At 57.5% G+C, this 26,772-nt stretch overlaps 1 protein-coding gene across 1 annotated transcript in view; it reads left to right on the top strand.

Annotated features, from left to right (window-relative positions):
• Positions 1 to 26,257, top strand: part of COL6A1 (collagen type VI alpha 1 chain) — a 32,550-nt gene extending 6,293 nt beyond the window's left edge. The window contains exons 4-35 of the mRNA XM_031968303.1: positions 1,490 to 1,649; positions 2,251 to 2,379; positions 2,598 to 2,618; positions 2,847 to 2,867; positions 2,959 to 3,003; positions 3,910 to 3,963; positions 6,166 to 6,210; positions 6,320 to 6,346; positions 6,730 to 6,756; positions 6,853 to 6,897; positions 7,262 to 7,315; positions 7,764 to 7,826; positions 8,891 to 8,953; positions 9,038 to 9,091; positions 9,181 to 9,216; positions 9,614 to 9,676; positions 12,693 to 12,755; positions 14,997 to 15,059; positions 15,660 to 15,722; positions 16,880 to 16,930; positions 17,075 to 17,110; positions 17,523 to 17,585; positions 18,377 to 18,442; positions 19,530 to 19,565; positions 19,945 to 19,981; positions 20,842 to 20,850; positions 21,355 to 21,488; positions 22,147 to 22,256; positions 23,130 to 23,313; positions 23,702 to 23,888; positions 24,519 to 24,548; positions 24,692 to 26,257. Coding sequence (XP_031824163.1) covers positions 1,490 to 1,649; positions 2,251 to 2,379; positions 2,598 to 2,618; positions 2,847 to 2,867; positions 2,959 to 3,003; positions 3,910 to 3,963; positions 6,166 to 6,210; positions 6,320 to 6,346; positions 6,730 to 6,756; positions 6,853 to 6,897; positions 7,262 to 7,315; positions 7,764 to 7,826; positions 8,891 to 8,953; positions 9,038 to 9,091; positions 9,181 to 9,216; positions 9,614 to 9,676; positions 12,693 to 12,755; positions 14,997 to 15,059; positions 15,660 to 15,722; positions 16,880 to 16,930; positions 17,075 to 17,110; positions 17,523 to 17,585; positions 18,377 to 18,442; positions 19,530 to 19,565; positions 19,945 to 19,981; positions 20,842 to 20,850; positions 21,355 to 21,488; positions 22,147 to 22,256; positions 23,130 to 23,313; positions 23,702 to 23,888; positions 24,519 to 24,548; positions 24,692 to 25,314 — 2,662 coding nt within the window. The 3' untranslated portion in view covers positions 25,315 to 26,257. The remainder of the gene's footprint in view (positions 1 to 1,489; positions 1,650 to 2,250; positions 2,380 to 2,597; positions 2,619 to 2,846; positions 2,868 to 2,958; positions 3,004 to 3,909; positions 3,964 to 6,165; positions 6,211 to 6,319; positions 6,347 to 6,729; positions 6,757 to 6,852; positions 6,898 to 7,261; positions 7,316 to 7,763; positions 7,827 to 8,890; positions 8,954 to 9,037; positions 9,092 to 9,180; positions 9,217 to 9,613; positions 9,677 to 12,692; positions 12,756 to 14,996; positions 15,060 to 15,659; positions 15,723 to 16,879; positions 16,931 to 17,074; positions 17,111 to 17,522; positions 17,586 to 18,376; positions 18,443 to 19,529; positions 19,566 to 19,944; positions 19,982 to 20,841; positions 20,851 to 21,354; positions 21,489 to 22,146; positions 22,257 to 23,129; positions 23,314 to 23,701; positions 23,889 to 24,518; positions 24,549 to 24,691) is intronic.
• Positions 26,258 to 26,772: the final 515 nt, after the last annotated feature.

Below are 26,772 nucleotides of genomic sequence, written 5' to 3'. Positions count from 1 at the left end.
GGTCAGAGGGCAGTGCTCGGGCACTGATCTCTCTCAGCAGACCCCCCCCTTCCCTCCTTATCAGAAGTATTCTTGTCTATGACTTCATCCCATCTTTCCAGAGGGCTGCTCAGCCCTTGTGGGCCAAACGCCTCCAAAGAACTTTAGGCCCAGAGACCCCACAGCTCCCTCTCTGAACGTTGGTTTCCACGCTTCCTCAACCAAGGGGGCATTTCAGGCTCCACTGATGCTTTTCTGTCCAAAATTCTGAGTGGGAGTGGCCGGCACGGCCCCCCAGAGTCACACCTTTTTCCTCCCAGAGCCAATATCTCCTCCTTGGTCAGTATCAGGTCAAACTAATGGGAACCATTTTATCTTCCTCCATATTATAAAAAGGAAATTATCCTTAAGACAGGTCCAGAATTTACTATCTGCTCTGGTAGAGAGAGAGAGAGAGAAATGGGGAGGAAGGGCTGACTCCAGCAGAGATTTAGTCAATCAAAGTTCCCCATGGTTACAATGCCTCATTTCCACGGCACAGTAACAAGTTTCCCAAACCTCTTTCTGGTGCAGTGGTTTGTAGTATATTCCCAAGGTAATACACCTTCTAGTTCTCTTTTGATTAATCCTTACTCAACGCACTTCTCCTCTTAAGCTCCTAGATTTTCCTGCAGGAGTATATCTCCTTATTATACAATGCTATTCCTTTTTTCCCGTTTCTTTTATCAATTCTGCTTCTGCTGAACAAGAGAGCTCAACGGCTTGTTTAACATCCTTTCTTTAAATGAATTATTTCCAAAACTAGCAGGAAATTCGAGAGTACTTCTGCCCTGCGTGACTCAGCTCACCTAAATCTTCAAGGTCCCATTAAAATCTTTTAGTAACTGGAATATTTCCTTTCCCAGGGAATAGCGACAACCACAGAAACATCCCTTCTCTTCTACTCCTATGTTTTATAATTAGGTTCTGGGGTGGAAAGGAGACTGTTGCTTATAAGGTCTGGGAATGGAGGAGAACAAGGCAGGATATAAACTCTTCTACTTGGAGGATTAAACAGTTGAGACAGTCATCCTTAAAAAATGTGAAATGCTGGGACATCTCCCAGGTTTTTCCGTTAATGAGTAACTGTGTGACTACTGGGTTTCAATGCCCAGCTCAAAAATCGTGGCTCAGAAATGGAGGAATCTTTGCTACAAAGGTTTTCAAGACCCGTTATTCTTGATGATGCTAGAATGATAGCAGTATCATTCTAGATGGGGTAAGTAAGGCTTGGGCCTGTTTGTTAAAGGGGCTTTAACAAAGCCAGCCCCTTGTCACTGCATTTCTGCTACCTTGACATCCCTTGAATGCTGCACAATCGTTGGCCCAGGTTGATCATGTAAGGTTTTGATGGGCTCCCATTTCCTAGAAGTGCAATCTCTTTTTGGGTCTTAAAGCCCCTGGGTCTTTGGGTCACCTGGGAGCCTTAATCCTGGCCCCTGTGGCTCATGAATGTGTCTGAACGCCGCAGGGGATCCCACCAGAGGGAGAACAAGTACCTTATTGTGGTGACGGACGGCCACCCCCTGGAAGGTTACAAGGAGCCCTGTGGCGGGCTGGAAGATGCTGTCAATGAAGCTAAGCACCTGGGCATCAAGGTGTTCTCCGTGGCCATCACACCTGATCACCTGGTAGGTCCTGGGCCATGACCAAGGGGGGAAGGTTGGGAAGCGCCTGAGGCTGGGGGGCCTCCCACAGACATCCAGGTGGCAGCTCGGGGCCTTTGTCCTGGGTCTCTGTGAAACCCGCTGACAAACCCAAGAGCCCGTGACAGATCTGGCCCGGGATGGCCTTGAGTCAATGTCTGTGGGGCTGGGCCAAGGGGGAAGGGGGACACGCTCCCTAGCATGTCTCTGTCACCTTGTTGAGGGTTCAGACCCCCTTGGCCGATTGGGGGCCATCCCCATCTGCCCATCCATCCCTTTGTCCCTTTTCTTCCTCTCCTTTCTTCTCCTGCCCATTTCCCTTTGCAGCTTAGAATGGTGGGGGGAGAGTAGCCCCGGCATTGGAAGTGGGTGACCTGGGCAATTCTGCCAGAACTGTCCCATTTTGTTCCCTCCCTCCCCCCGAGCCTATTTTAATCAATGGCTTAACTGAATTACTGCTTTGGGGAATATGATTCTTCTGGAGGCACAAGGGAAATGACTTAGAACCACGATAGGGAAGGAGGTCCTCGCTGGCTCCTGTGGGGCTGCCGTGTTTACACTGGGTCTCCATCTTTCTGGGTTCCAGGAGGCCAGGCTGAGCATCATTGCCACAGACCACACATACAGGAGGAACTTTACCGCGGCTGACTGGGATCTCAACCGGGACTCGACTGAGCTGATCAAGGAAACCATTGACACCATCATCAAGATGATTGTGAGTGGCTGTGATTGTGAGTGGGCTGTGATTGTTGTGGGCTGTGATTGTAATGGTGATTGTGAGTGGCTGTGATTGTGAGTGGCTGTGATTGTGAGTGGGCTGTGATTGTAGTGGGCTGTTGCTCTTTCCTTTCTGCTGGCTCATCATGAGGTACCCTGGCTCTTAAGCTGATACAAACATGGAACTTAATCCAACTTTTCCATTTCCTTTTTCAGAAAGACAATGTGGAACAAGTGGTGAGTCTCCCATCCCAGCCTCCGCCACCTTCTCTCTCCCCTCACCATTACCATCCCTGACACAAGGGTGGGAGGGGTGGGTCATGGTGCTCCCAGGCCATCTCCAGGGAAGGGAGGTGCTCTTAAGGCTGGGAGGACCATTTGGGACAGTTGTGAAAGGGCTGTTTGGAGCCCTGGGGCTCTCTCTGCCTTCCATTTCTAACACCTTTGATTTTTCATTTTTTTCAGTGCTGTTCTTTTGAGTGCCAGGTAAGTATAACTCCCTTGAGCCCCCTCCCCATCTTGTGCCCTTAGTGAGCAGGCCCTGTGCTAACTGGGGCTGTTTTTGCTTGATTTGCAGCCTGCCCGAGGCCCTCCTGGGCCACGTGGTGACCCTGGACATGAGGTAAGAAAATGACATCCTACTGTGCACACCATCCCTGGGAATTCTGGCTGGAAGAAGGGATTACAGAGGGATCTGACTTGTTCTGCTTGGACCCAGCTGACAGGATGCAGAACAGTGGGAGATGCTCCACATTCACCAAGAATAAACCCCCCGGGAGCTCAGTCCCCAGTAGAATGGGCGCCCCCAGAAGTTAGCGAGTCCCTCATTACCAGAGGCTCCTCACTGTCAGGAAGCTACGGCCCTTTCCGCCTTCAGGACTCTGGAAGGGCTCTGGCCTCTTGCTACCCTGAAGGATTTTACTTTGTGTAGCAGAGACAGGGGCTCCTTCATTCATTCCACAAACCTTTATCAAATAGCAACAGCCCGTTGGGCGGGTTCCTGGGAAGGATTGAGAAGGAGAGGAAAATTCTGGATAAAACTTGGTACCCGCCCCGGGGTCACTAGTTTGGCCTTAAGGAGTCACATTCCCCCAGGAACCTCAGTTTCCTCATCTGTAAAATGAGTTGGACCAGCCGGCCCCGAAGGTCCCTCCCAGCTTTTTAACCTCTGACCTGGGGAGGGATGGTCCCACTGTTTCTCTGTAGCCCCAGCTGCCTCTCGCGGGCCCTTCATTATTGCTTGTTGATTGGCTGATTGACCTTTGCCTGTGGTAAGGAGCCACAAGTGCAGACAGAGAGCAGACCCTTCATGAGAGGCTCCGAGGGAGGTCTGGGGTGGGTGAGGGGATCTCTAAGACCCCTCCCCAGCCTAGGGGGGAGAAGCCTGGTAAAGTTCAGAATGTAACAGAACTTTCAGTTCCCACTTCCCAAGAGCCCCTTGGGAGGGAGCTCCATCGGGGCTGACCACTGACATTTCCTGGAGGGGCCATTCCAAGCCCTCCCTCATCTCCACCCATTTACGTTCTAGGGAGAAAGAGGAAAGCCCGGGCTTCCTGGAGAGAAGGGAGAAGCTGGAGAGCCGGTGAGTACTGAGGGGGCTCCGGCCACTTTCTGTAAGAACCACGCTTCCTCGGGCTCCGGGCGCCCCAGCGGGAGGAGAATGTGTCCCGGCCTTTCTGGGGGCTCGGCTCTCTGACCTACAGCCCGACAAGTCAGACCAGATGAGCTCTGGGGCCGCCCCAGCCCTGAGCTGCCAGGTCCCCGCCAGCTTGTGAGTCTGTGAGACTTGGAATTAGGAAGCGCTGGGTCCCGATCCCCACTGAGCCGTGGCCGGGCGCCATCAGGGCAAGACTTCCCCTCTCCCCTCCTCATGTACCGAGAGAATCCGTAGGGACTGTGGGACCCTCACCGCAAGGTCCAGGTGAGTCTGTGGAAGGGGCAGCTCTTCTCCTGATCACTGTCCTGTGCTTCCCGTGTTCTCTGGAGACTGCCCGGTCCAGACCCTGGCAGGGCTTCTGTCTGCCAGGAACACGGTCCCAGGATGCAGTGTAAGCAATGGATGTAGAAGATGGAGGTCGGATCCCGAGGCAACAGAAATGAGCAGGGTCAATCAAAGGTTCCTCTTCCCTGGACCCTGGTCAGGACCCCCGGCCACCTCACTAGGCCCGAGGACCAGAGGACCCTTAAAAGGAAAGGAGCCCCCAGACTAAGGGTGTGCCCCAAACACAGCCCATTCTAGAAGGGTGAGAGAGGTACAGACACTGTCCCCGCCTTTAGCAGGAGCAGTCTGGGCCTTCTTACCACCCCAGCAGCCATCACCAACCTCGGGGGGAGGCAGAGGGGGGAGGCAAGTCCCCTCTGCCGTGGTGACTCACGATGACAGAGCAGAAATCTCGGGCCCAGGACTTGGTGGCCAGTGCGAGGGATCATCCGGCATCCATGACACTGAGCCGGGCATTCATCGCCATGGGGCTCCCGTGTGCTACCCACATAAGGGCCACACGGCAGAGGGAAGCACTAAAGTGCCCTCAGAGTCCTCTCCACCCAGGGTCTCCTCCACCCCCTGGGCCTCTATTTGTGTTAGGGGTGGAGGGTGTGAGCAGAACATTGAGCGGCTTGAGAACCCAGTGACCACAAGACCTCATGCCCAGCCCAGCAGAGTCAGAGCTGCTAAAAGACGGCCGCTCTGACCCGGCTTCTCCCATCAGAGAGGGCCCTTGGCAATCCAAGTGGAACAGGGTCAGCCTTCCGGAGAGCTTGTTACCCAGCAGATGCTCCTGGGCAGGAGAAGGGACTTCTGTCCTTCCCTTTCTTATTGAGAAGCTTGTTTATCTGAGGGGTGCAGCTTTCACCCACATTTTACTGGAAACATTTCTGCTCTTCCCACTCCACCCTATCCCACGGTGATCCTTTTTGTGACTGTGTTGGATTTGTCTCCTGCCTCCCTCAGAAACCACAATGTTTAGCCTCTATGCTCAAAGTAGCATCTCCCCACCCTCCCACTGCTCTTTTGTAGCAACAACAGAGGGTTCCCTTCTCCTATGGAGGACAAACCCCATGAGCTGAGTGTCCCAAGCACAGAGGAACTGTGAGTCATGAAAAACCCATCAGCTTTCTGAGACCAATATGATCCTGATACTTAAACCAGGGAAGGATAAAGCAAAGAAAGAAAATCATAAGCCAATATCATTTAACTATATTTAACTATATCGAGTCAAAACACTTAATAAAAAATCCAAATCAACCAGTTCTCTAGTTAATATACTGTTATGCTATAATAATATATATAATATAATAATGCTTTTTCTCTATAATTAGGCTTGCTATTTTGAATGATGACACTAGATTGCCTAAGAACTAAGACTGAAATGGAAACCATTGCTTTTAAAATGATTTTCCACCCAATGGTTAAACAATGATCAGCCCTCTGTTCCAAAATTAATGGAAAATATTTATTAAATATTTTGAGTTCTAGCATTAGATATTAGATTTTAATTTTCATTAGCTTAATTAATACTATTTTGAATAATAAGAGTTGAGGTTTGATTCTACCGTTATTCATTAGGTATTACCAGACAATAATCACTGCCATTTTAAATCAGGTGCCAATCTCTTTCTCTTGTTCTAATTAGTCAATAAGCACTCCCCCCACCAGTTTCTAGGGCAGCTGGGTCTTAGGCTATCAGCAATAGGAAGTCATCCCTCTCCAGGGGCTTCATTGAAAACCCTGCCAGAGGCTCTCCCATGGGAGGTTTATAATATGTCACTCTCTCTCTCTCCCTAGGGAAGACAAGGTGATCTTGGACCTGTGGGTTACCAAGGAATGAAGGTTCGTGGGCATCTCCTTTCTCAGAAACCACCATTTCTCTGGTATTGTTGTGTCCCCATCCTGATTTTGCGAATGACCATTTCCTGCTTTTTTTCATTGTGATCACTAGGGAGAAAAAGGAACGCGGGGAGAAAAGGTAAGTGCCGGGCCTTTCTGTGGTCCCTCCTCGGCACGGCCCTGAATGTGGCTCAGCCACGGAAGGCTCCGTATCAGCCTCTCCGGCCAGAAGAGGCTGGTCTTGCCAGCAGCAGCAGGGCCCTGACCACCCCACCCCCCCAGCCCCATCATAGTTCGGGAATCTGAGCTGAGTCCAAATAAAAGTCACCACTTTGGCTCATCAAGGAGGGGCATCCTGCCTCTCCTCAAATGATGAAGGGGAAGAAAGAGAGGCTCCGGGTTCAAATTTGTCCCTTCCCAAGAAGCTTCCCTGGATAAGGTTCTGTAGAACCAGGGGAGCCCATGGGCTGGGCATGAGTCACAAGGACCTCACCTCCAGTCTCTTCCTCTCTATTTTCACAGGGCTCACGAGGACCTAAAGGTTACAAGGTCAGTTCTCCGCCATACCGGTCCCTCGGGGTCTCCTTTTCAGCTCTAACATGGGCGTGCCTTGGGTGACCCCATTTGTGCCTTTTTCTATTGTAGGGTGAAAAGGGCAAGCGAGGCATCGATGGCATCGACGGGCAGAAGGTCAGTGTCTCATCAGGGTGGTCGTGGGGGCTCTTCCAGTGCGGGACAGCTGTCCACAGGGGTCATCGGCCCGGTGCACGTCCGGCCGAGGCTGTCCGTGGGCTGCGATCAGCAGCGGGGGAGACACACTTTAGTTCATTGGCACGGGAGGGGCAAAGGGGTGGCCAGCCTGAGGCAAGGTTGTCTTTGGGCTTTGTGACCGTGCCCCAGAGAGTCTGAGCCCCTTCAGCTGGGCTGTGGCAGGGCTCCTCCAGAGGAGGAGCAGGAGGAGCTGGGCATATGGCAGGGCTTGGCAGGGGGAGCTGGGTCTTTCCGGGACCATGTCTGGCCCATTAAGGGGTTTTCTTTCCCTTTCTCTTCACAGGGTGAAACTGGATACCCCGGCCTGCCAGGGTGCAAGGGATCCCCAGGATTCGACGTGAGTGCTCCCTTATGGGTTCTCTTTATGGTGGTTGCTCATTCATTAGTCACCCAGCGTGTGCCAGGCCCTGAGAGGGGCCCCCGGCGGGCTGACGTTCTCCTGGGAATGAGGGTGGGAACAAGGTGCACCCAGAGAAGGAGATAAAAATATAGGGGAAGTGTCAATGCAGAGAGGGCCCCTGGGGGAGCACTGTCCACTCTGGGGATGGGGGGCGGCCTTGGGCTCGGCCTGGAGAGAAGCTAATAGACTGGGAGACTGAGGAGAGAAAGAGGGTTCCAGGGACGGCGGGTGTAAGGGCTCGGACAAAGCATGGGGGCTTTAGAGGCAAGATAGCCATCTCTGGTTGGGGGGGAGGGGCAAAGCCAGCCGTCCTTTCCCTCCTGGAAGCCCAGAGGCGGCCGGGAGCTCCTGAGCCCATCAAACAAGGCTGTGTCCTTTTTTGCAGGGAGCCCAAGGACCTCCGGGGCCCAAGGGAGACCCAGGTTCTTTTGGCCCAAAAGGAGAAAAGGTAAGTCAGGTCTGCTCCACCTGGGGGAGCCAAGAGGTTAGGGAGGCAGGTGATCCCTCCCTGCCATGGAGCTAGGAGCATCTGAGTTCAAATCCTACCTTGCCCATCCCGACTGAAGGCAATAATTCCCCCTCTCCAGGCTCCAGATACAGACCCCTTGGGGTCAAGCTGCCCGCCCGGCTGCCAGCCGCCTGCCCAGGGCCCACTTAATGCCGGCCTAGGGGGCTGAGCCTTCCCGGCTCCCCTGGCTCTGGAAAGCCGCAGGCTCGGCAGGGAGATGTGGAAGCGGGCAGCTCCGGAGGCTCGGTTCCAGACGAGGGGGAGACATCGTGTCCTTGGGGCCTCTGGGATTCTAATAAATCGTGTTAGAGAAGATGGGCCCAAGTGGGAAAGATGGCTGCTGACCCAAGTAGGCTGATGCGCTTTGCCTGGAGCAGGAGGAGCAGGAGGAGCCCGGCTCCTGACTCCTTCCAGCCCCAAGTGCCCGATTTACCGGCCTGTACCGTGAGGGCTCAGACACACACACACACGCATGGGCACCCAGAGATACACACATGGGCACACACAGATATACACATGGGTACATGTGGGCACACCTAGGCATACACAGGCACACACACATGAGCACTCACACATATGCACATGGGCACTCACACACAGACACAGACATACACACATGGGTACATACACATACAGGCACACACGGGCACTCACACATACACACATATGGGCACTCACATGTATGGGGAAAGCTCCGTCCGCTCCACACAGAGCCAGCCAGTCTTTGTTTCGCTGAGATGTCGGCGCTCTGGCAGAACGGAATGGCCGGTTTGATAACTGCTCCACTGGGCACGGCTTGGCAGCGCGAGTGCTGGAAGATGCCCCCTGAGAGCGCAAGGCTGCAGGGAAAGACTGAGGGATGCCAGTGTCTGGGGAGGAGACCCCCGTGAGTCCTGGGCCCGAGGGTCCCCGAGCCCTTCCCTAGGCAGGAGGTGATCCTGACTCTCTACAAAGGCACCTCCTGCACAGACTGACCCAGGCCCCTGCGGTCTTTCCTTTTCTAGGGCACGCCTGGAGATGATGGAGAGGCTGGAAGGCCCGGAAATACTGGACCCCCAGGAGAAGAGGTAAGGCATGACCTCGCCCAAGCCCGGGGGTGTCCCCGGCCACTCTGCCGGCCCCTCATCTGTTTATGTCCATCTTTGTCCTAGGGCCAGCCCGGAGAACCAGGACCCCCCGGAGAGAAGGGGGAGCAAGGCGATGAGGTTGGTGAGACGGGGCTCGGGTCCTTGGTGGGGCCGCCCAGCTTCAGGGCCAGGTCCCCAACCAGTGTCTTTTCTTGTTTTCCACGTAGGGAAATCCTGGCCCCGACGGCCCTCCTGGAGAAAGGGTAAGACTGACCTCTGTGGGACCCGCCATCCCTGAGGGGAGCCTGGCTTGGTGGGGGGGGGGGGTCTCAATGACCCAATAGTGGCCTTTAGAAAACTCAGTCCAAGGACTGCTCATCCTGACCAAATGATGGCCTTGGTGGGAGTTGCCCCGTGGGTCAGGCCACCCGCTGGTATCCCAGCCCTGGTCTAAGGGATGAGGGCCGACCCTGCGGCGCACAAGCTGAGACACCGGAATGAGGGGTCTCGCTGACCACAACTGGCCCTGGAAGCTGCCTGGGATCCTGCTGCCCTTCAGAAGTCTGAGCTCAGGGGCAGCCTGAGTCCGGGGGCAGCCCTGCTGGCTCCCACTGGTCCCAAACATGCTGAATTTTTGTTGCTCCGCCTCTTTTTAAACAGGGCGGCCCCGGAGAACGAGGACCACAAGGAACCCCGGGCACGCGGGGGCCACGGGGAGACCCAGTAAGTCCCATCCTTTGTTTCCCACCTGGGGGAGTCAGATGCGCCCCTGGGTGTGGATAGACGTCCCGATTTCCTCCTGCCCTCCCCCAGAGGCCAGAGAACCCTTGGCTCTCTGACATGTACACCCCCGGCCCTGGGTGCGACCGGCTGTTCCCCCGGGGTTTCCGCAGGTGTGGGAAACAGGGTTCCACCTTCTAGAAAGGAAAAAACGGCCAGGTGGGCCTGAATCCGCAGCCTTGGGAAGCCATTACAAGCAGCGTGGAGCCCAGGGTTGGGGTCTGGGCGACCAGAGAGCCTGCCTGTCCCCGTGGGAGTGGGGGAAGGGGTGCACGGGGGAGGGATGTCCCCCACTAAGTCCCCAGTGAGAGAGGTGGGTCCCCAGCAGGGTCCGGGGAGTCGGCAGGAAAGTATTCTGTGGCTCCCACTAGAGGCTAACTCATCCCCGGGTCTAACGTACAGTCTCGGGCAGGGGCCCAGAATGAGCAGGTCCTGGGTGTGGTGACCATCTGGGCATCTGGCCCTGGAGGCCGGAAAATGGGGCCCCGGGCTGCTTGGCTCCCCACCTGCCCCACTAGTGACCCAAGGAGCAGCTTCGTGCCTAACGATGGCCACAGAGAAGGGAGGGAATGGCCCCAGGGCAGAAGGGGATGGAGGCTGAGCAGGGAACAGGGCAAGGGCTGCCTCCTGCTCTAGGGGCAGGAAGGGCTCACCAAGGTTCAGAAGGCTTTGGCTTCTCCAAATCCAAGTCTATGGGGTGACCAAGAAATTACAAATGGAAGCTGTGGCAAAAGGGAGGGAGGAAGGGGAAAGAAGGAAGGGAGGAAGGGAGGAAGGGAGGAAGGGAGGAAGGGAAGGAAGGAAGGGAGGGAGGGAGGGAGGAAGGGAGGGAGGAAGGAAGGAAGGAAAGAAGGAAGGGAGGAAGGAAGGATGGAAGGGAGGGAGGGAGGAAAGAAGGAAGGAAAGAAGAATGGAAGGAAGGAAGGGAGGAAGGAAGGATGGAAGGGAGGAAGGAAGGACGGAAGGAAGGAAGGAAGGAAGAATGGAGGAAGGAAGGAAGGAAGGAAGGAAGGAAGGAAGGAAGAAAGGAGGAAGGAAGAGGGAGGAAGGAAGGAAGGAAGGAAAGAAGGAAGGGAGGAAGGAAGGATGGAAGGGAGGGAGGGAGGAAGGAAGGAAGGAAGGAAGAATAGAAGGGAGGAAGGGAGGAAGGGAGGGAGGGAGGAAGAATGGATGGAAGGAAGGGAGGAAGGAAGGAACAAAGGAACGAAGGCACAAAGGAAGGAAAAAAGGAAGAAAGGAAGGAAAAATTGATGAAAGGAAGGAAGGAGGAAGGAAGGAAAGAAGAATGGATGGAAGGAGGAAGGAAGGAAGGAAGGAAGGAAGAAGGAAGGAAGGAAGGAAGGAAGGAAGGAAGGAAGGAAGAATGGGAGGAAGGAAGGAAGGAAGGAAGGAAGGAAGGAAGGAAGGAAGGAAGGAAGGAAGAAAGGGAGGAAGGAAGGGAGGGAGGAAGGAAGGAAGGAAGGAAGGAAAGAAGGAAGGGAGGAAGGAAGGATGGAAGGGAGGGAGGGAGGGAAGGAAGGAAGGAAGGAAGAATAGAAGGGAGGAAGGGAGGGGAGGGAGGAGGAAGAATGGATGGAAGGAAGGGAGGAAGGAAGGAACAAAGGAACGAAGGCACAAAGGAAGGAAAAAAGGAAGAAAGGAAGGAAAAATTGATGAAAGGAAGGAAGGAAAGAAGAATGGATGGAAGGAAGGGAGGAAGGAAGGAACGAAGGAACGAAGGAAGGAAAAAAGGAAGGAAGGAAAAATTGATGAAAGGAAGGAAGGGAGGAAGGAAGGAAAGAAGAATGGATGGAAGGAAGGAAGGAAGGAAGGAAGGAAGGAAGGAAGAAGGAAGGGAGGAAGGAAGGAAGGGAGGGAGGGAGGAAGGATGGAAGTGAGGGAGGAAGGAAGGAAGGGAGGGAGGAAGGATAGAAGGGGGGAGGGAGGGAGGGAGGAAGAAAGGAAGGGAGGAAGGAAGGGAGGAAGGAAGGGAGGGAAGAAGGAAGGAAGGAAGGAAGGAAGAATAGAAGGGAGGAAGGGAGGAAGGAAAGAAGAATGGATGGAAGGAAGTGAAGAAGGAAGGGAGGAAGGAAGGAAAGAAGGAAGGGTAAGGAGGGAGGGAGGGAATAAAGGGAGGGAATAAACATTTTTAACTGTAGAATTGTTCATGGTACTTTGGGCACCCTGGGTCAGCTGCCACATGCCTCTTACCTAGCAGTCTTGGTTTAAGACTTTAGAAGAAGCAATGGTCCCATCTTGGTGTGTCCAAATTTCCAGCAGTCAGAGCTGTTACCATAAATGCAGAACAAGTTTGGGGCACACTCTCAAAGAGGACCGTGAATCAGAACCTGAGCTCTGTGGACAGGTTGCAGAGGATCTAAGGACCACCTGAAATAATGATAACTTTATTTTAATACATTTGACCGTGCCTTTTATTTGCTGCATTTAACTATTTCGGAGGTTCTGGGGGCTTCAGCAGCCTGTCCAAGGGTCCCCGGCACAAAGCGGGTTCAGAGCCTTTCCAGAATCTTAAGAGATGGCTCCGAGCTTCCCCTCCAGACCCCAGCAGGGGTTTTTTTAACATTTCTCTCCTCTCCCGCCCTTGCTGGAAGCTGAACTAGATTGGAATATTGGTCTGGGTAGAGATGCTGGGGCTGGGGTGCTACGCCTGTGGGGGTGGGGTAGGAGTTGGGGTTCGGTTGGTGTGAAGGTCGGTGCTAGGATTGGGTTTGCCGCTGAGCGTCCCGTTGTCATTTGGGCTGGAGCTGATGTTGGCGCTGGGCTCAAAGTCATGGCTGAGATGGGTTCAGGGCAGAGTTTGGGCTCGGTGTCAGGGTTGGGGTTCGGGTTACCTCAGGGCTTCTGGATGGCTGGGGTCACTATTGGCTTGGGAGAGCTTGTAGTGGAGGGGTTTGGTTGGGACTGGGCCGGGTTGGTCACAGCAGGTATGGATTTACGCCCTTCCTCTTTCTCCTTGCAGGGTGAGCCGGGGCCACAAGGTGACCAAGGCCGAGAAGGACCAGTGGGAGTCCCTGGAGACCCGGTAAGTCCGACCCCCCCTCCCTTCCCCTAGCCAGGCGCTGTCCCCCCGGTGAGTGCTGGCAGTCTGCCCGCAGCCTCTTGGCCCCCTTGGCCCTGCACCCCCTGCCAGAGCTCTGTTTTTTCTGGTTGCCTTCTTCCTCCAGATGAATGGGGGCCTTAGAAGGGGACCCCTTCTTATCTGGGCCTCAAGGGCAGCTCTAAAAACTTAGCAGGGAGAGCTCTCCCCAGAGGTGGGTCCTGCTCCCGACCATCCTGGCCACAGGCCGGGGAGCCGCCAGATGTTCTAACCTAAATATTTGGGACGAGCTGGCCAGACGCTGGGGCTCTGCAAGGCTCCTGCCTGGATACCACATGCTCCTTTTCATTTCCTGTTTGGAAAGGCTGGTGTGCCATGTGTGGACAGACCGGACTTTTCCCTGGGGCCAGAGGGATGGGGAAGGACCCACTGGGTCCAGGAAGACAATTTGGGACTCGGAAGGGCCGGGGCCATTTGTTCTGCCTGCATGGGAGGGGACAGGGGCCCGCTTTCCACCAGTGGCCATGCAAATGGCTTCCGCTGGCCCCCAGAGCCTCATGGCACTTTCCTCCCCGAGGAGAGATTTTAGCGATTCCACAGGCGGGATTTTAGCGAGTCCTCAGTAAATGAGCCCCCACCCCCTTCCTCTCCTAGTCTGGCCCCATCTTTGCCCCCTTCTCTCTCCTGTCCAATGAGTCCAAAGGAGCTGAGATTGTGACTTCAAGCCCAAAGGAGGGAGGAACATCAGCCTCACAGCACAGTGTTGGATCTGGGGCTGGGGAAGAGGCCAGACTTGGGATTGGCAGACCAGCCCAGAATGGCAGAGCTGGAGGGGGCGCGAAAGACCACTAGGACCCAGTGGGGAGGCCCCAAAGGGGCCCTTAGCCTCCATCTGAGGCTCCCAGCCTCACCACTTATTACCAGTGACCTTGGTCTCCTCCTCCACAGAAGGGGGCAGCCTCTGGGAGGACCCAGGCGGGTAACGGCAGACTTAGGGGTGTCTGTAAGAGGCAGCACCCGTCCGATGGGTGGCAGGCAGGGGGCATTTTCTGCTACAATGGCCAGTGGCTCTCTGGGCCAGAATCTTGGGGCTGCCAGGGGCTTCAGGCCCCCTGATCAATCCTCTGCCTGAGTAGGAATCCCCCTACTTGACAAGCCATGATCAAGCCTCGCTTGGGGGTCTCCAAGGAGGGCCCACCGGCTCTGGAGGATGCCCGTTCCACACTGGGACAGCTCTGATCATCCAGAAGTATTTGCTGATACAGATCTAAGCCCGGCTTCTGTGGCTTTCCCTCATCTCCCCCAATTCTCCCCTCTGAGCCCCGTAGGGCCAGCCCCACCCTTCCTCCTCCCAAGTCTCTCCAAACCAGGGCTCTCTCTCCACCTTCCTTCAAGGGCACATCCTCTCTGCTCCAACTTGTGGGGGTCTCTCCTAAAAGGGGGCCCCAAAGCCACGGGGACTTGGAGCGGGATTCTAGAGCGTGTTCAGGACCACAGGCAGATCCTCTTCCTGACTTGGGGAGAAGCCTCCTAGCTCTGGGCTTAGAGGCAGCCGTCATCTTGGGTCTTGCAGGGCCTCCTTACCTCTGATCCTGCCCAGGGGGCCCTCGCTGACTCCGTGCCCAACTCGCCCTCTGCTCCCCCAGACCGCCAACCTCAGGGTTGCCCCCCCTTCTCTCTGACCCCTGCTCTGTCATTCAGATCTCCCTCTGCCACCCACGTGCGCCCAGTGCAGGCCCTTGGTCGCCTCAGCCTTTGAAGGAGCTTTCTGTTTGTCCTCCCTGCCCCAAATCTCTGACCTCCCTCTCCAAAGCAAGTTTGCCCCCAGGGAGTTTCCGGGAATGGAGCAGACCCTTTAGTCAAAAACTGGCTGCAGGTGTAGACACAGCCTGGGTGATTCAAATGCATCCAAACCCGGGGCTCCGGGGGGGGGGGGGGCATCCCCACATCTTCTGGCCCAGACTTCTGGGAAACCGGACCCTGGGGGCCCTCGGGGCCCCTCCTGCCTCTGCTTAACGTGGCCACGGGCCACAGAGGAGGGCCCTGCAAGAACCCTGGCCACGGGAAGCAGGCCGGGCCGCCATCGGTCACCTGGCCGGTCAGCGCTGGTTGAAGGCGGGCCTTCCCTCGAGCATCACGCCCCCCCCCCCCAGACTAATTTTGCCAAAGACACCGACTTCTGGGCTGCACGGCCTCAGACACTCACTGGGTTCCCTCCTCATCCAGGGGGAGGCCGGACCAGTCGGACCCAAGGGCTACCGAGGAGATGAAGGTCCCCCAGGACTCGAGGTGAGTACCGGGAGGAGTGGGCGGCCCTCGTCTCCCCTGGCCCAGATGTGGTCCCTCGTCCCCAGGGGGGCAGGAGAATCCCCCCAATCTGCTTCTCCATGAAATGCAGTTTATAGTATGGCCTTCGCATTAAGGTGGCACATCCCATAGAATGAGGTGTGGTGTAAGACGCGGCTTTGAGCCCCACTCCCGCCAGCCTCCTCTGGCTTTCCCAGCAGCCATCGGGCCCTCGGCCGGCTCCAAGTGCTTCCTTCTGGGGCTGCGTCCTTCCCATGGCGCCTCCCCTCCCCCAAGCATTCACTCCCAGCAGAAGAGCGTCCTTCCCTAGGCTATATGGGGATGTTCCTCCTTTTTCCATCTAATTCTCTCTTACTGTTCGAAAGACACAACTGTTTTCTCACCACAGTCTCTGGGCCTCCCCGGCCTTGCCGTCTTCTGGGATAAATTAGAACCAAGTGTGGACTCCAAGCCCTGAAAGCTTCTCCAATTATTTCTCTGTTTATCTGATGTATTTTTAGTTTATTTATATTTATAATCTATTTATCTGATTAATTACCTAATTATCCTGAGGTGATTCTTCCTCCTCCTCCTATTTTTCAGGGTCCCAGAGGAACTCCAGGTCTCACAGGGCCCCCCGGAGACCCTGGTCTGATGGGTGAAAGGGTGAGTGAGCTCGGGGGCTTCTGAGGGCTGCCACTGGCTCAGGAGGGAAGGCGCAGGCAGGGAGGGGATGGGCGGCTCATGCTGGCTGGGAGCAGCCCAGAGGGAGCGCTTCCCATGCCCTGGGCCCCCTAGGGTGCAGTGGGCCCCCCAGCAGTGTCTAGGAAAGGCAGAAAGGACAGCTGGGGGGGGTCAGACAAGCACTTGGACATTCCATTAGGAAAAAGCCAAAGGTGAACGACCTTCAGCCTCAGCTCTCCCCCCCCCCACTCCCTCCCCAGCTCCCCTCCCAACTCCCCTCCCAGCTCTGGCATCTCCTCCCTCCCCCCCCCAGCTCCCCTCCCAGCTCTGGCATCTCCCCCCTCCCCCCCTCAGCTTCCCCCAGCTCCCCTCCCAGCTCCAGCATCTCCCCCCTCCCCCCCATGTACACCTTCCCCGGGCTAACGCATAGGGGATGACGGGGCAAGGCCTCCCGGAGGATGCCAAGAGCCAGGAGGGGCCGTGAGGAGGAGGGAGGGGGCGGGAAAGAGCTACTCCCCCCCCAGTCCAACTGGGCCAGCTTCTAAGGCTTGGAATGGAGCTGGCTTCCTCAGGGCTCTCTCCCTGGGAGCTCTTGGGATCTGACTCACTCTTGGGGCAAAGGACGAGGAGCTCGTGGGCTGAAGTGAGCGGGAAGGATGCTGGGATGGAAATCCCCGTCCCCAGCTGCCCCCCCCCCCCATGGGCCGGCCCTGGGCCAGGGAGCACACAGGGGCTGCAGCGCTTTTCCCTCTCCGAGGGGCAGATGCTGCGACTTCCTTTGGAACTCGTGGCTTCTCCAAACTTGAGGCTCCTTGAGTTTGTGTGGGAGGGAGTGGGGAGGGTCCATGTGCCAGGAGGGTCCATCTGGGCCCTGGCGACCCCCACCCCCACCCTGGCAGAGCTCCAGGCCCACTGTGAGCCAGGGATCGGGAGAAGGGACTAGGGGCCGCGGCCCAGCCACAGCTGCTCCTCTTGACTGATAGGAGTGAGCAAGGGCTCTTGCGGGGGGGGGGGGGGCACCCCCAGAGGGCTGCAGCACCCCCAGAGGGCTGCAGAGAGGGTGGAGGTTAGGGGCGGGACTCCCCCCCCCCAGGGCATGGGCAGGCCTCAGGCATCCTTTGGACTGTTCTCCCTTTCAGGGTGAAGATGGGCCCCCCGGGAACGGGACAGAAGGCTTCCCTGGCTTTCCGGTAAGTGACCCTGCTGCTCTGTGGGCCTGGGCGAGCCTCTCGCTTCTGTGGGCAGAGTCCCCTTATCAGAGGCCGGGCTCCCGCCTCCCTTGGGGCATCTCACAATCTGACTCCGTGCTTCCTTTCTCCTTTTCTCTCCCTCAGGGATACCCAGGAAACAGGGGCCCCCCTGGCATAAATGTGAGTATGGACCCCACTCAGTCTTTGTCCCCCCACATTCCCCGACTGTGAGGGCTGGGGGTCCTGCAATCCAAGGCTCTGCCGCCGTGACCCCGTGGGATGCTGGGATAGGACCCCAATCCTGCCCTCCAGGAGATTCCCTTCCGTTGCCCCAGGGTCAATGGGGGGCAGTGATTTTAGTCTCCGGGGAACGCAGCCACTTCATTCCTTATCCTGCCCCAGTGGCCACTGGATTCTGGACTATCTTTGTCAAGTCACCTCCCCCTCGGCCTGTCTGCTCTGACAAGGGAGGCTGAACCACGGGGCATCCTGGGCCCCCCCGGCCCCGGCCCAGGGCCCCGCAGATGGCACCTCCCAGGGGCCGCTCAGGACCCGCCCAGGACTAACCGGCCTCATCTCCCCCCATGCACAGGGCAGCAAAGGTTATCCCGGGGTCAAGGGCGATGAAGGCGAGGCTGGCGATCCTGGCGAAGATGTAAGTAAGGAGCAGAATACCTGGGTGCTAGGAGGCAGCCAGACCCCCCCCCAGGGTCCCCAGGGAGCCAGCCCTGCACCAGTGACCAGGGCGAACGGTGGCCACTCCCAGGCCCCATCGGATAAAGAGAAACCCCTGAAAGTCCATCCTTCCAATCCCCCCCGAGACTGGGCGACTTCTTCCCCAGAAGTCCTTCCCTCCCTCCCGAGGTCCCAAGAGCAGCCCAACCACACCTGGGACCCCTCTGCTGTGTCTCCCCCTTCCCGGGCTTGGCCGCAGGCCCCTGGGCTGCTGTCCCCCCCATCGCACACTCACACACACATTTCTGTGGGATTAGCTCATGGCCATTGGGTCACATCTGTCCTTAACCTGTTGTGGCCCATTTGCCCCCCACCGCTGTCCTTCCCATCGCCTCTGGGGGCGCCACTTTTCCATCCCCAGGACAAGCTGCGATCCTCCTCCTCCGGGACAAACCAGCTCAGCAGCCTCAGGACCCTCTGGTCTGGGGCAGCTTCCTGTGGGAGGACCCCCCCCACCAAGGGCCTCCATTCTCCACACAAGTGACGCTTTTTTTTTTTTTTTTTTTTGCGAAACAAAGACTTTTTTTTATTATAACTTTTTATTGACAGAGCCCACGCCTGGGTAATTTTTTACATCATTATCCCTTGCACTCACTTCTGCTCCGACTTTTCCCCTCCCTCCTCCCTTCCCCTCCCCTCCCCCAGATGGCAAGCAGTCCTATACACGTTAAATATGGCACAGTGAAGTGACACTTTTCTTGTTCCTTGCAGAACAACGACATCTCGACCCCAGGCATTAAGGGAGCCAAAGGTTACCGAGGCCCAGAAGGCCCCCCCGTAAGTAGCCTCCGAGGACGTGAGAACGCCCAGAGAGCCCGGGGGAGGGGAGGCTGAGGGGGGTCAGCGGCCCTCGCTGCTCTGTCCTCCTTTTTTGGCCGCTGCCTCGGGTCCCTCCCTTTGACATCCAGCCCAGCTCCAAACAGCGAGAAAGCTCCAAGGGGTGTCCTAACTTTCTGTAAATTGCCTGACGTGGCCGGGGTAGCGGATCCCGCCCCGCTGGCGTGGGCCAAGCGGCCGGCGCAGAGTTCTGAGGGGGAGCCAGAGCCGGGTTTGTTCCTCAGCAGGTCCCTTCCCTCTGCCTCAGTGCCCTCTCTGTAAAGGACAGTAGCAGTGCCCATGGCATCTGCTGCAGGGGCTCAGATGAGGTCATTGATGCCCAGAAGACTTTGCAAACCTCGGAACAGTCGGGGCCGCTGCTACCTCGGCTCGGACAAAGACCCCCCGTGAAAGTTTCCCCCACACCTGGGCGGCCCCTCGGAGCGGGGCCCACCTTTCCAACTTGGACATGGCTTTTTCATGTCCAAAATCTCTGGGGCCCCAGAGGACAGTGACGGAGCCGCCCTTGGGACCCTCCGTGGGGAAAAGGCTCCAAGGCCCTGAGTTCCTAGGCTTGGGCTGGACCCCTCCCCTGGCACCCGAGTCCTCTTGGAGGGGGTGCGCCACCCCCCCCACTGGTTTTATAAGGAACCTCAAGGTTTGCATGTTCTCCTTAAGTCAGCTCAGCAAGCAGCCTGGGGAAGGTGGGGAGGCTCTGGAAAAGCCCCCTCCCCCCGACTGGAGGCTTGGAATCTGAGGTCAGCTTCTAGTTCCCTTAGGAGCACAGGCTTCGGTGTAGAAACCCAGCGATTCCTCCTCCCCTGAGGGAAGAGTGGGGGCTGCCAGGCCGAGGGGCAGCTCGCCCACCTGAGTGCGCCCCTAAGCGGGGAGCTCCCCTGCTGACTGCGGTGGCCGGGCTCTGATCTGCCCCATCCCCCACTGCAGGGTGCTCCCCGCTCGCCTCTGTCAGCCATGGGGAGACTGAGCCGATGGGGCTCCTCCTCAGGCACCGCATCTTCCCCTCTCAGTTTATTTTTCTCTCACCCAGGGACCCCCAGGACCCCCAGGGCCTCCAGGACCAGATGTAAGTAAATAGTTACCCACTGCGCCATTTCCCCTGATCATTTCCCTTCCACTGCCCTGGGAGACAGGGCTCACTCTGGGCTTGTCAGCCATCGCCCTGCTTCCAGGGCTGGCTCTTGTTCAAAACTGACCCACGTTCGGGGCTCACAGCCCCGGGAGTCAAGAATCCAAGGGTCAGAAGGCATGGGGGGGTGGGAGGAGTCCCCTCTTGGGCCTCAGTTTCCCTGCCTGCAGAAGAAGGGTGCCGGACCCCCCGAACTCTGAGTCCTGCTGGGGCCGTCTCCATGATGGAGCTTCTCTGATCCCCCCCAGTCCTCTCTGGGCCTGGGGAGCCCCCCCCCGGCGCCCCAGAATGACGGCTGTTTTCTCTCTGTTCTCAGGAATGCGAAATATTGGACATCATCATGAAGATGTGCTGTGAGTGTTCCTGGTCCTTTGTACCTGGGACAGCTGCCATCGGGAAGGGGGGGTGTTTGGGGGCAGGGGCGCTGCTCTCCCAGCCAGCCCATCGGAATGGCCATTTATCAGGCCTGGGGACATAAGCCCCGCCCGGGCAGTCCCTGCCCACAGAAAGTCAGCTTCAGGGAGCATCCTCAGCTCCACAGCATGAGGCAGAGACGGGGAGCACAGGGGGCTCAGGAAGGCGGGCGCTTGGGAAGGCGAGGGCCCGGTCAGGATGCCCCCCACTCTGGGCTTCCGCCCCTCCCCCTGCTGAACAGGGGCTACAGAGGCCAGTGGCCTTGACCAAGGGAGGCAGCGAGAAAAGGGGACAATCCCCAGGTCTGCTCAACCTGCTCATTAATTATCATCAATTAGTGGATGCCCAGTGATAGTGCGGGACCCCTGAATCCAGTCAAAATTCAGTCACAGTGACCTCGGGCCCTAACCCTCCCTGGTCCCATTCCCACTGGGTCACAGCTCCAGCCTGGATGAGCCTGGCCTGGGGGGGGGGCGGGGTTCCCACTGTGGGAGGCCGTGCTGCCTCATCCCTGCCATAAAGGACCACCTGGTGCGCCCAGCACGGGGCCCCCAGCCTGGGAAGGGCCCTGGCCCCTTTTGGCTCTCCCAGCCCAAACCTGGCGCTTCCCTTCTTCGAGCCCCTGGAAGGGGCTGTTGGGAGCTTCCCCAAGGGGGAGCAGGGTAATCCTGGAGCCACAGAGCAGGGGCCGGGCCGTCAGTCAGACGCAGAGAACACAAGCCCCTCTCGAGCTCGCTTGGTTTTCTGACCCCCGATCTCAGTCCTGTTCTAACTCCCTCTTTCCCTTTCTCCCCCCCAGCTTGCTGTGGTGAGTAACAGTCACTTTGCAACGCTTCAAACTGTGTGGGTTTGTGTGGGTCTTTCTCAGCCTGGCCAGGCCCCACTCGGGCTGGGGAGGGGCACCTCAAGGCTCGCTGGGCTCAGCTGGGATCGCTCAGACCCACACGTCAGAGCCCAGGATGGCGCCAAGGGAGGACACGGAGAGGGGACCCAGGACAGGCTTTAGGCAGGAGGCAGAGAGGAGGGACAGCACCGAGGGAGGAGGCGGAGAGGGGGGAACCTGAGACGGGCTTTAGGCAGGAGGTGGAGAGGGGGGACCTGGGACGGGCTTTGATGGCGCTTTACGGGAGGGTGACAGTCAGCCCCTGGGTCCCCAACAATAGGGGCTGCTCTAAGGTTGGGGGGAGTAGGGAGAGACTTGTCTTCCCCCCTCTGCGCTTCTCGGCCCGATGCAGAGATAACAAAGCCTGCCCAGGCCCAGTCCAAGGGCCCCAGCCCGCAGTTCTCACGTGTGTCTCCCGCTCTCCCGCAGAGTGTAAGTGCGGGCCCATCGACATCCTCTTTGTGCTGGACAGCTCGGAGAGCATCGGGCTCCAGAACTTTGAGATCGCCAAAGACTTCATTGTCAAGGTCATCGACAGGCTGAGCAGGGACGAGTTGGTGAAGGTGAGGCTGGGAGCCCCCCAGGCCCAGAACCGCCCTGCCCCCCGACGGGCCCTTCCACGGCCCCCGCCTAGGAGGCGTCCGCCCCCCTTGGGGCATCTCCCTGCCGAGGGAGCTTCCCTCACCTCTGAAGTGACCCTTTGTTTCCAAAGGTTTCCTTTCTCCCAAGGAGCCTTCAGCCAGACAAGATTTCTTGGCCTGGGGTCTCCCATATTTCAGAATTTACCTCAGGCCGTCCCCCTGCACGCTCCCTGCTACTCCCCGAGATCCCCCACGAGAGGGTCCAGAATGCAGGGAGCGCCAAGCACCCCCTCCCAGTCCTGTCACTGCGGGGCCTACAATGGGCCTGCACAAGCTTTAGCCCCCAAAGCAACGGGAGGGACCCTGCGGGGGAAGCGCTCCCACACCCCAGGGCTAGAATCAGAACCAGCCGGGGAGGGGCTGCTCCCAAGTGAGAGCAAAGGCTGCTGGGTGAGCGGCCCCAGCCCGGGTCAGAACAGCAGGGTAGTGGCTGCGGGTTGGGAGGTGATTTGCTCCTTGTTGATTGATTCCTTCCTTCAGATTAGAAATGGGCAACTAACTCTCTCACCCTCACTTTCTCCCGCAAAATGCCTCCATCTTGCTTTTGACTCTCGGCTTCTTCCATAACCCTGTTTTATAGTTTGAACCCGGGGAGTCCCACGCAGGCGTTGTCCAGTACAGCCATAACCTAATGCAGGAGCACGTGAGCCTGAGCGACAACAACATCCAGAATGCCCACGACCTGAAAGAGTAAGTGCCCCAGCCCCTGTTCTCCCCTCTCAGCTGCCCGCCAAGACCCGGCCACAAAACGGCCAGATTCTGTTCCCCAGCCCCCGGAGCTAGAGCTGCACGCTCCGGCCACATCCACTCCTTGGACCATCTATCTGGGCATTTGGGACACGGCACATTTACGGGGACCTTGCCTCCTTTAGAGAGACGATCAAATTGTGGTGACATTACCCCATTTTCCATTTCTTGGAAGATGCAAGCAAACATCCTGATTTGATTATTTCATTCTTCAAAAAAATCAAGTGAATGACCAAGAGGATGAGAAAAAATGGAAGCAAAAATCTATCCCTCTCTAAAGAGAAAGAAGGAAACTTTCTGTTGACATCCCATAGTCCTCCTCATGTTTGTCCAAAATAAGTGCTTCCAAGATGACATTATCCTCCAATTAATCCCTTGACAAGCAAATATTAAGCACCTACTATGTACCAGACATTCTTTTAGGCTCCCCCAAGGAGCTGACGGTCTGTCTGTCCCATGTCACTAATATCAGCCAGTGACCTTCTGCTGGACAGGCTGAGGCTGAGATGGAGCCCCTGCCCTTGCCTGCTCAGTGTGGAGAATGACACAAATGTCAAATTGTCCGGGGTCAGGTGGGGAGCACAAGAGCCACGCGGCCTCCACACGGACCACGGCAACCTATTGTGTCGGGCAAATGTCATTGTGCCCCTTCCTCCATCAGGGAGGAGCAGAACTTCCGAAAGACCGAGGGAGTTGTTAGTCGTGCATTCCCTAGGGCCAAGGCCTTCTGTGAGATGGCGGCCCCGGCGGGAGAGTGCAGCGGCGGGAAGGGCAGGGAGGGCGGGCTTGAGTTCTGATCTCCTTCTGTGGCTGCAGGGCCGTGAAGAAACTGCAGTGGATGGCCGGAGGCACCTTCACCGGGGAGGCCCTTCAGTACACCAGGAACAACCTGCTGCCCCCCACCCAGAACGAGCGTATCGCCCTGGTCATCACAGACGGGCGCTCGGACATCGAGAGAGACACGACGCCCCTGACCGTGCTCTGTGGGGCCGATGTCGTGGTGAGTGGGAGGGCCGCTGGGCTGGTTCTGGCCATGGTCCGGGCCGTTGGGGGAGACACGGGGCTTCCTCATCACCCGTCCTGGCAGATTCAGAAATGAAATAAGATCTAGAGTCAACCTCATTCCACAAGCTTTTATTGAGCACCCACTGTGTGCCTGATGCCGGACCAAGAGGCGCAGCCCACAGGCAGAGACGGGCTCCTCCAGGTCCCACAGCAGCTCCCGTGGGAGGAGGGGGGCATGAGCATAGATATATGGACGTTTGGGTAGAGAAGGAATGAGAATTAGGAAGAAACAGGCGTTCTCCAAAGATTTAGGAAAATCCCAGAGGAGGGAATTAAGATTTCTTCCCAGAAGAGTCGCTCACCAACGACCTTCGCCCCCACAGGTGTTCTCCCTGGGCATCAAGGATCTCTTCGGGGGCACTGCCAGCACGGACCAGCTGAATGAAATCTCTTGCCAAGGCCAGACAGGCTCCCCAGGGAAAAGGACGGGCATCTCCCTCGTCAAGGAGAATTACGCCGAGCTCCTAGACGACAACTTCCTGAAAAACATCACCACCCAAATCTGCATCGGTGAGCGCCCCTGGGCCGCGGTGCCAGGCAGCCCTCCACCTCCTCATTAGGGATTCAGGGCAGTTCAGCACGTGTGGGAGGAGCACGTGTGGGAGGAGCGGGCCTGGGAGGAGCGTGCCCAGAAGGAGCACTCCTGGCACTTGCTGCCTGTGTGAAGGGACTGCAAAGTCAGCCTCAGGGAGAGAAGTCGGGGAGCCCCAGACAAGCTTGGCAGGAGGATCCCAGTGGGAGGGGCGTGGCCCTAGGAAAACCTTTGGTCTGGGCTGTTGCCCCCTGCCTAGAATCAGCCCAGAGGGAGCAGCACTTCATGGAGGGAAGATGGGCATTTAAAGGGCCATCAAGTCTCAGGCTAAATGATCAGAGTTGGGGGGAGAAAGGGAGAAAGTCCCAGACTCTGGGAAAGAAGGAAACGCCGGGGACCAATCGGGGCCAGCCGTGGCCTGGGGACACCCGAGGGTCGGAGGCTATGGAGGCCAGGCCTGCCTGGGGCCGCTGGGCGGGGGCTCTCGCTGCTCCTTCTCCTGCCCGTGTCCGGGGGCCTGACAGAAGGCGCTCCCCCCTGGATGGGCCGGGCCAGAACCGGTCTCCTCTAGTAGAGGTTGACGTTTGTCCTTTTTCTCCCCCTTGCAGATAAGAAGTGCCCAGACTACACGTGTCCGAGTGAGTAACGTTTCCCCCTTTGCTGTGTGTCCCCAGGATTCGGAGTCGGGCCGGCCTCGGTCCAGTCTGTTGTGTTTGGGGGGAGGGGGGCGGGGGGAGCGCCTCTGGGGACGCCCGCTGAGCGGCTGCTTCCGTCCCTGCAGTCCGGTTCACGGCCCCGGCGGACATCATGGTCCTGCTGGACAGCTCGGCCAGCGTGGGCAGACACAACTTCGAGACCACCAAGCGGTTCGTGAAGCGCCTGGCCGAGCGCTTCCTCACGGCCCAGAAGACCGACCCCTCCTACGACATCCGCTTCTCGGCCGTCCAGTACAGCGGCCGCGACCAGCAGAGCCCGGACACGGGCTCCCTGCAGTTCCTCCAGAACTACACCGTGGTCTCCCGCAACATCGACAGCATGAGCTTCATGAACGACGCCACCGACGTGAACGCCGCCCTCCGCTACGTGACCTCCTTCTACCGGCGAGCGTCCTCCGGGGACCGCACCAAGAAGGTCCTCCTCTTCACCGACGGGAACTCGCAGGGGGTCACCGAGAACGCCATCGAGAAGGCGGCGCAGGAAGCCCAGAAGGCCGGCATCGAGATCTACGTGATGGTGGTGGGCCGGCAGGTCAACGAGCCCAACATCCGCGCCCTGCTCAAGGGGAGAAATGCCCAGTACGAAGTGGCCTACGGCGAGCGCCATCTCTTCCGCGTGCCCGACTACCAGTCCCTCCTCCAGGGAGTACTCTACCAAACAGTTTCCAGAAAGATTTCCCTCCCCTGAGGGAGGAGGAGGGAGAACTTCTTATGCCCAGGGGGCCGCCCTATGGTCCTCTCCCACCCCCTCCTCTTCCCACCGACCCTTAGAAACAAATAAAATGTGATTTGTGATCTTCTCAGCCTCCCCGTGGACTTGGCTTAAAGAAGGATAAAGATCCGAAAAACGGAGCCCGAGTCTGCGCTTTGCACGTCTCCTGCAGCCGCTCACAGAGCCCCCTGCTTGTAGCCCCGCCCCCTGCCCCCCAGCCCCGCATGCAAGCCCCCGGGGGACGCTTCCCTCCCTGTCCTTAGCCCGGCCAGCTCGGACAGCAACCTCCCTCCCGGGGAGCGCCGCTTTCACTGGCCTAAAGCCGCCGCGCGGGCGTCCCTGTGCTCTGCGGTCTCCCGGACTCTCAGTGTTCCTCGTGGGGGCAGTGAGGGCTTTGCCACCCCCCTGGCCCGCCCTTCCCCTCCACACCCCGGGGCTCGCACGGCCTCCCCGACCTCCACCACTCACGGGGCCCAGGATGCTGATCCAGGGAAGGGCAATCAGGGCCTCCAGGGCTGGCAGCGCGTGTGGCCCGGGGAGTTCTGTCCGCTCCGGTGCTTCTCCGAGAGGTTCCCGCCCCGCGCCAGGGCTTCTTTTCTGTAAAGGCGCAGAACAGGCCCCGCTGATGAGGAGCCACATTAGGCTTAGGAACAAAGGTGCTAGTTTTCCTCTTGCTGTTTACATGTCACGCCCGCCTCCCGCTGATGGAAGCGGAGCAGGGCCAGCCACCAATGCCCCGGGGCTCCTGCTGCCAGCGGGTTTCTCTTGTTCCCCAACTTGAATATGACATTGCCCTAAAAACTCATATTTCATCTTACCTTGTCCACAAATGCCTTTTATCTCTAGTTCAGATGTTCTCCTTGTGTTCTGCTCCATTGTGTCCACACAATAATTTGTCCAAATAAATGTTTTTCCACAACCTCTTTGCAAAGTCGTCTCTAAGGGCCTCTGGGTGGGTGTTTGCCACCCATGACCAAGGAAGTGGGAGGAAGAAGCAGAGACAGAAGTTCGACAGGTGGTTGGGGGAGGGCTCAAGCTCCCATGTGGAAGGTGGGCTCCCATGAACCATGATACCAGCATGGAGCTGGGCCTGGGTTTCTCCTGGACAGAGGCAGTTCCATCCACTCAAGACCTTGCAGAGGCTGGGGAGGGGGACATGTCTCCAAGTTGAAGGAAGTTTGACATCCATCTCTTCTCCCACCTTCTCCCATGAAGACTCCGAATGCCATTACAAGTAGTCCCTCTTGTAGTCTTCTTTTCTAAAATATAACGTTCTCTGGGAGCAGGTTTCTCTGGGGGCTTCTGGAGGCAGCCTTCCTTTCGGTTCAGTCTAATAATCACCTCAAATGCAGCCAGGAGGTAAAGTCCAATCCTTTTTTGTCTTCTTCAAAATAGCCCGGTTAGCTTTCTTAGAGGCCCATCTCCCTCCTTGGT

The sequence above is a fragment of the Sarcophilus harrisii genome, chromosome 4 (genome assembly GCF_902635505.1).
Source record: "Sarcophilus harrisii chromosome 4, mSarHar1.11, whole genome shotgun sequence".
In the NCBI taxonomy this organism is placed as follows: Eukaryota; Metazoa; Chordata; class Mammalia; order Dasyuromorphia; family Dasyuridae; genus Sarcophilus; species Sarcophilus harrisii.
The sequence above is the reverse complement of the archived record's forward strand: the minus strand, read 5'-3'. Positions and strand labels throughout refer to the sequence as shown.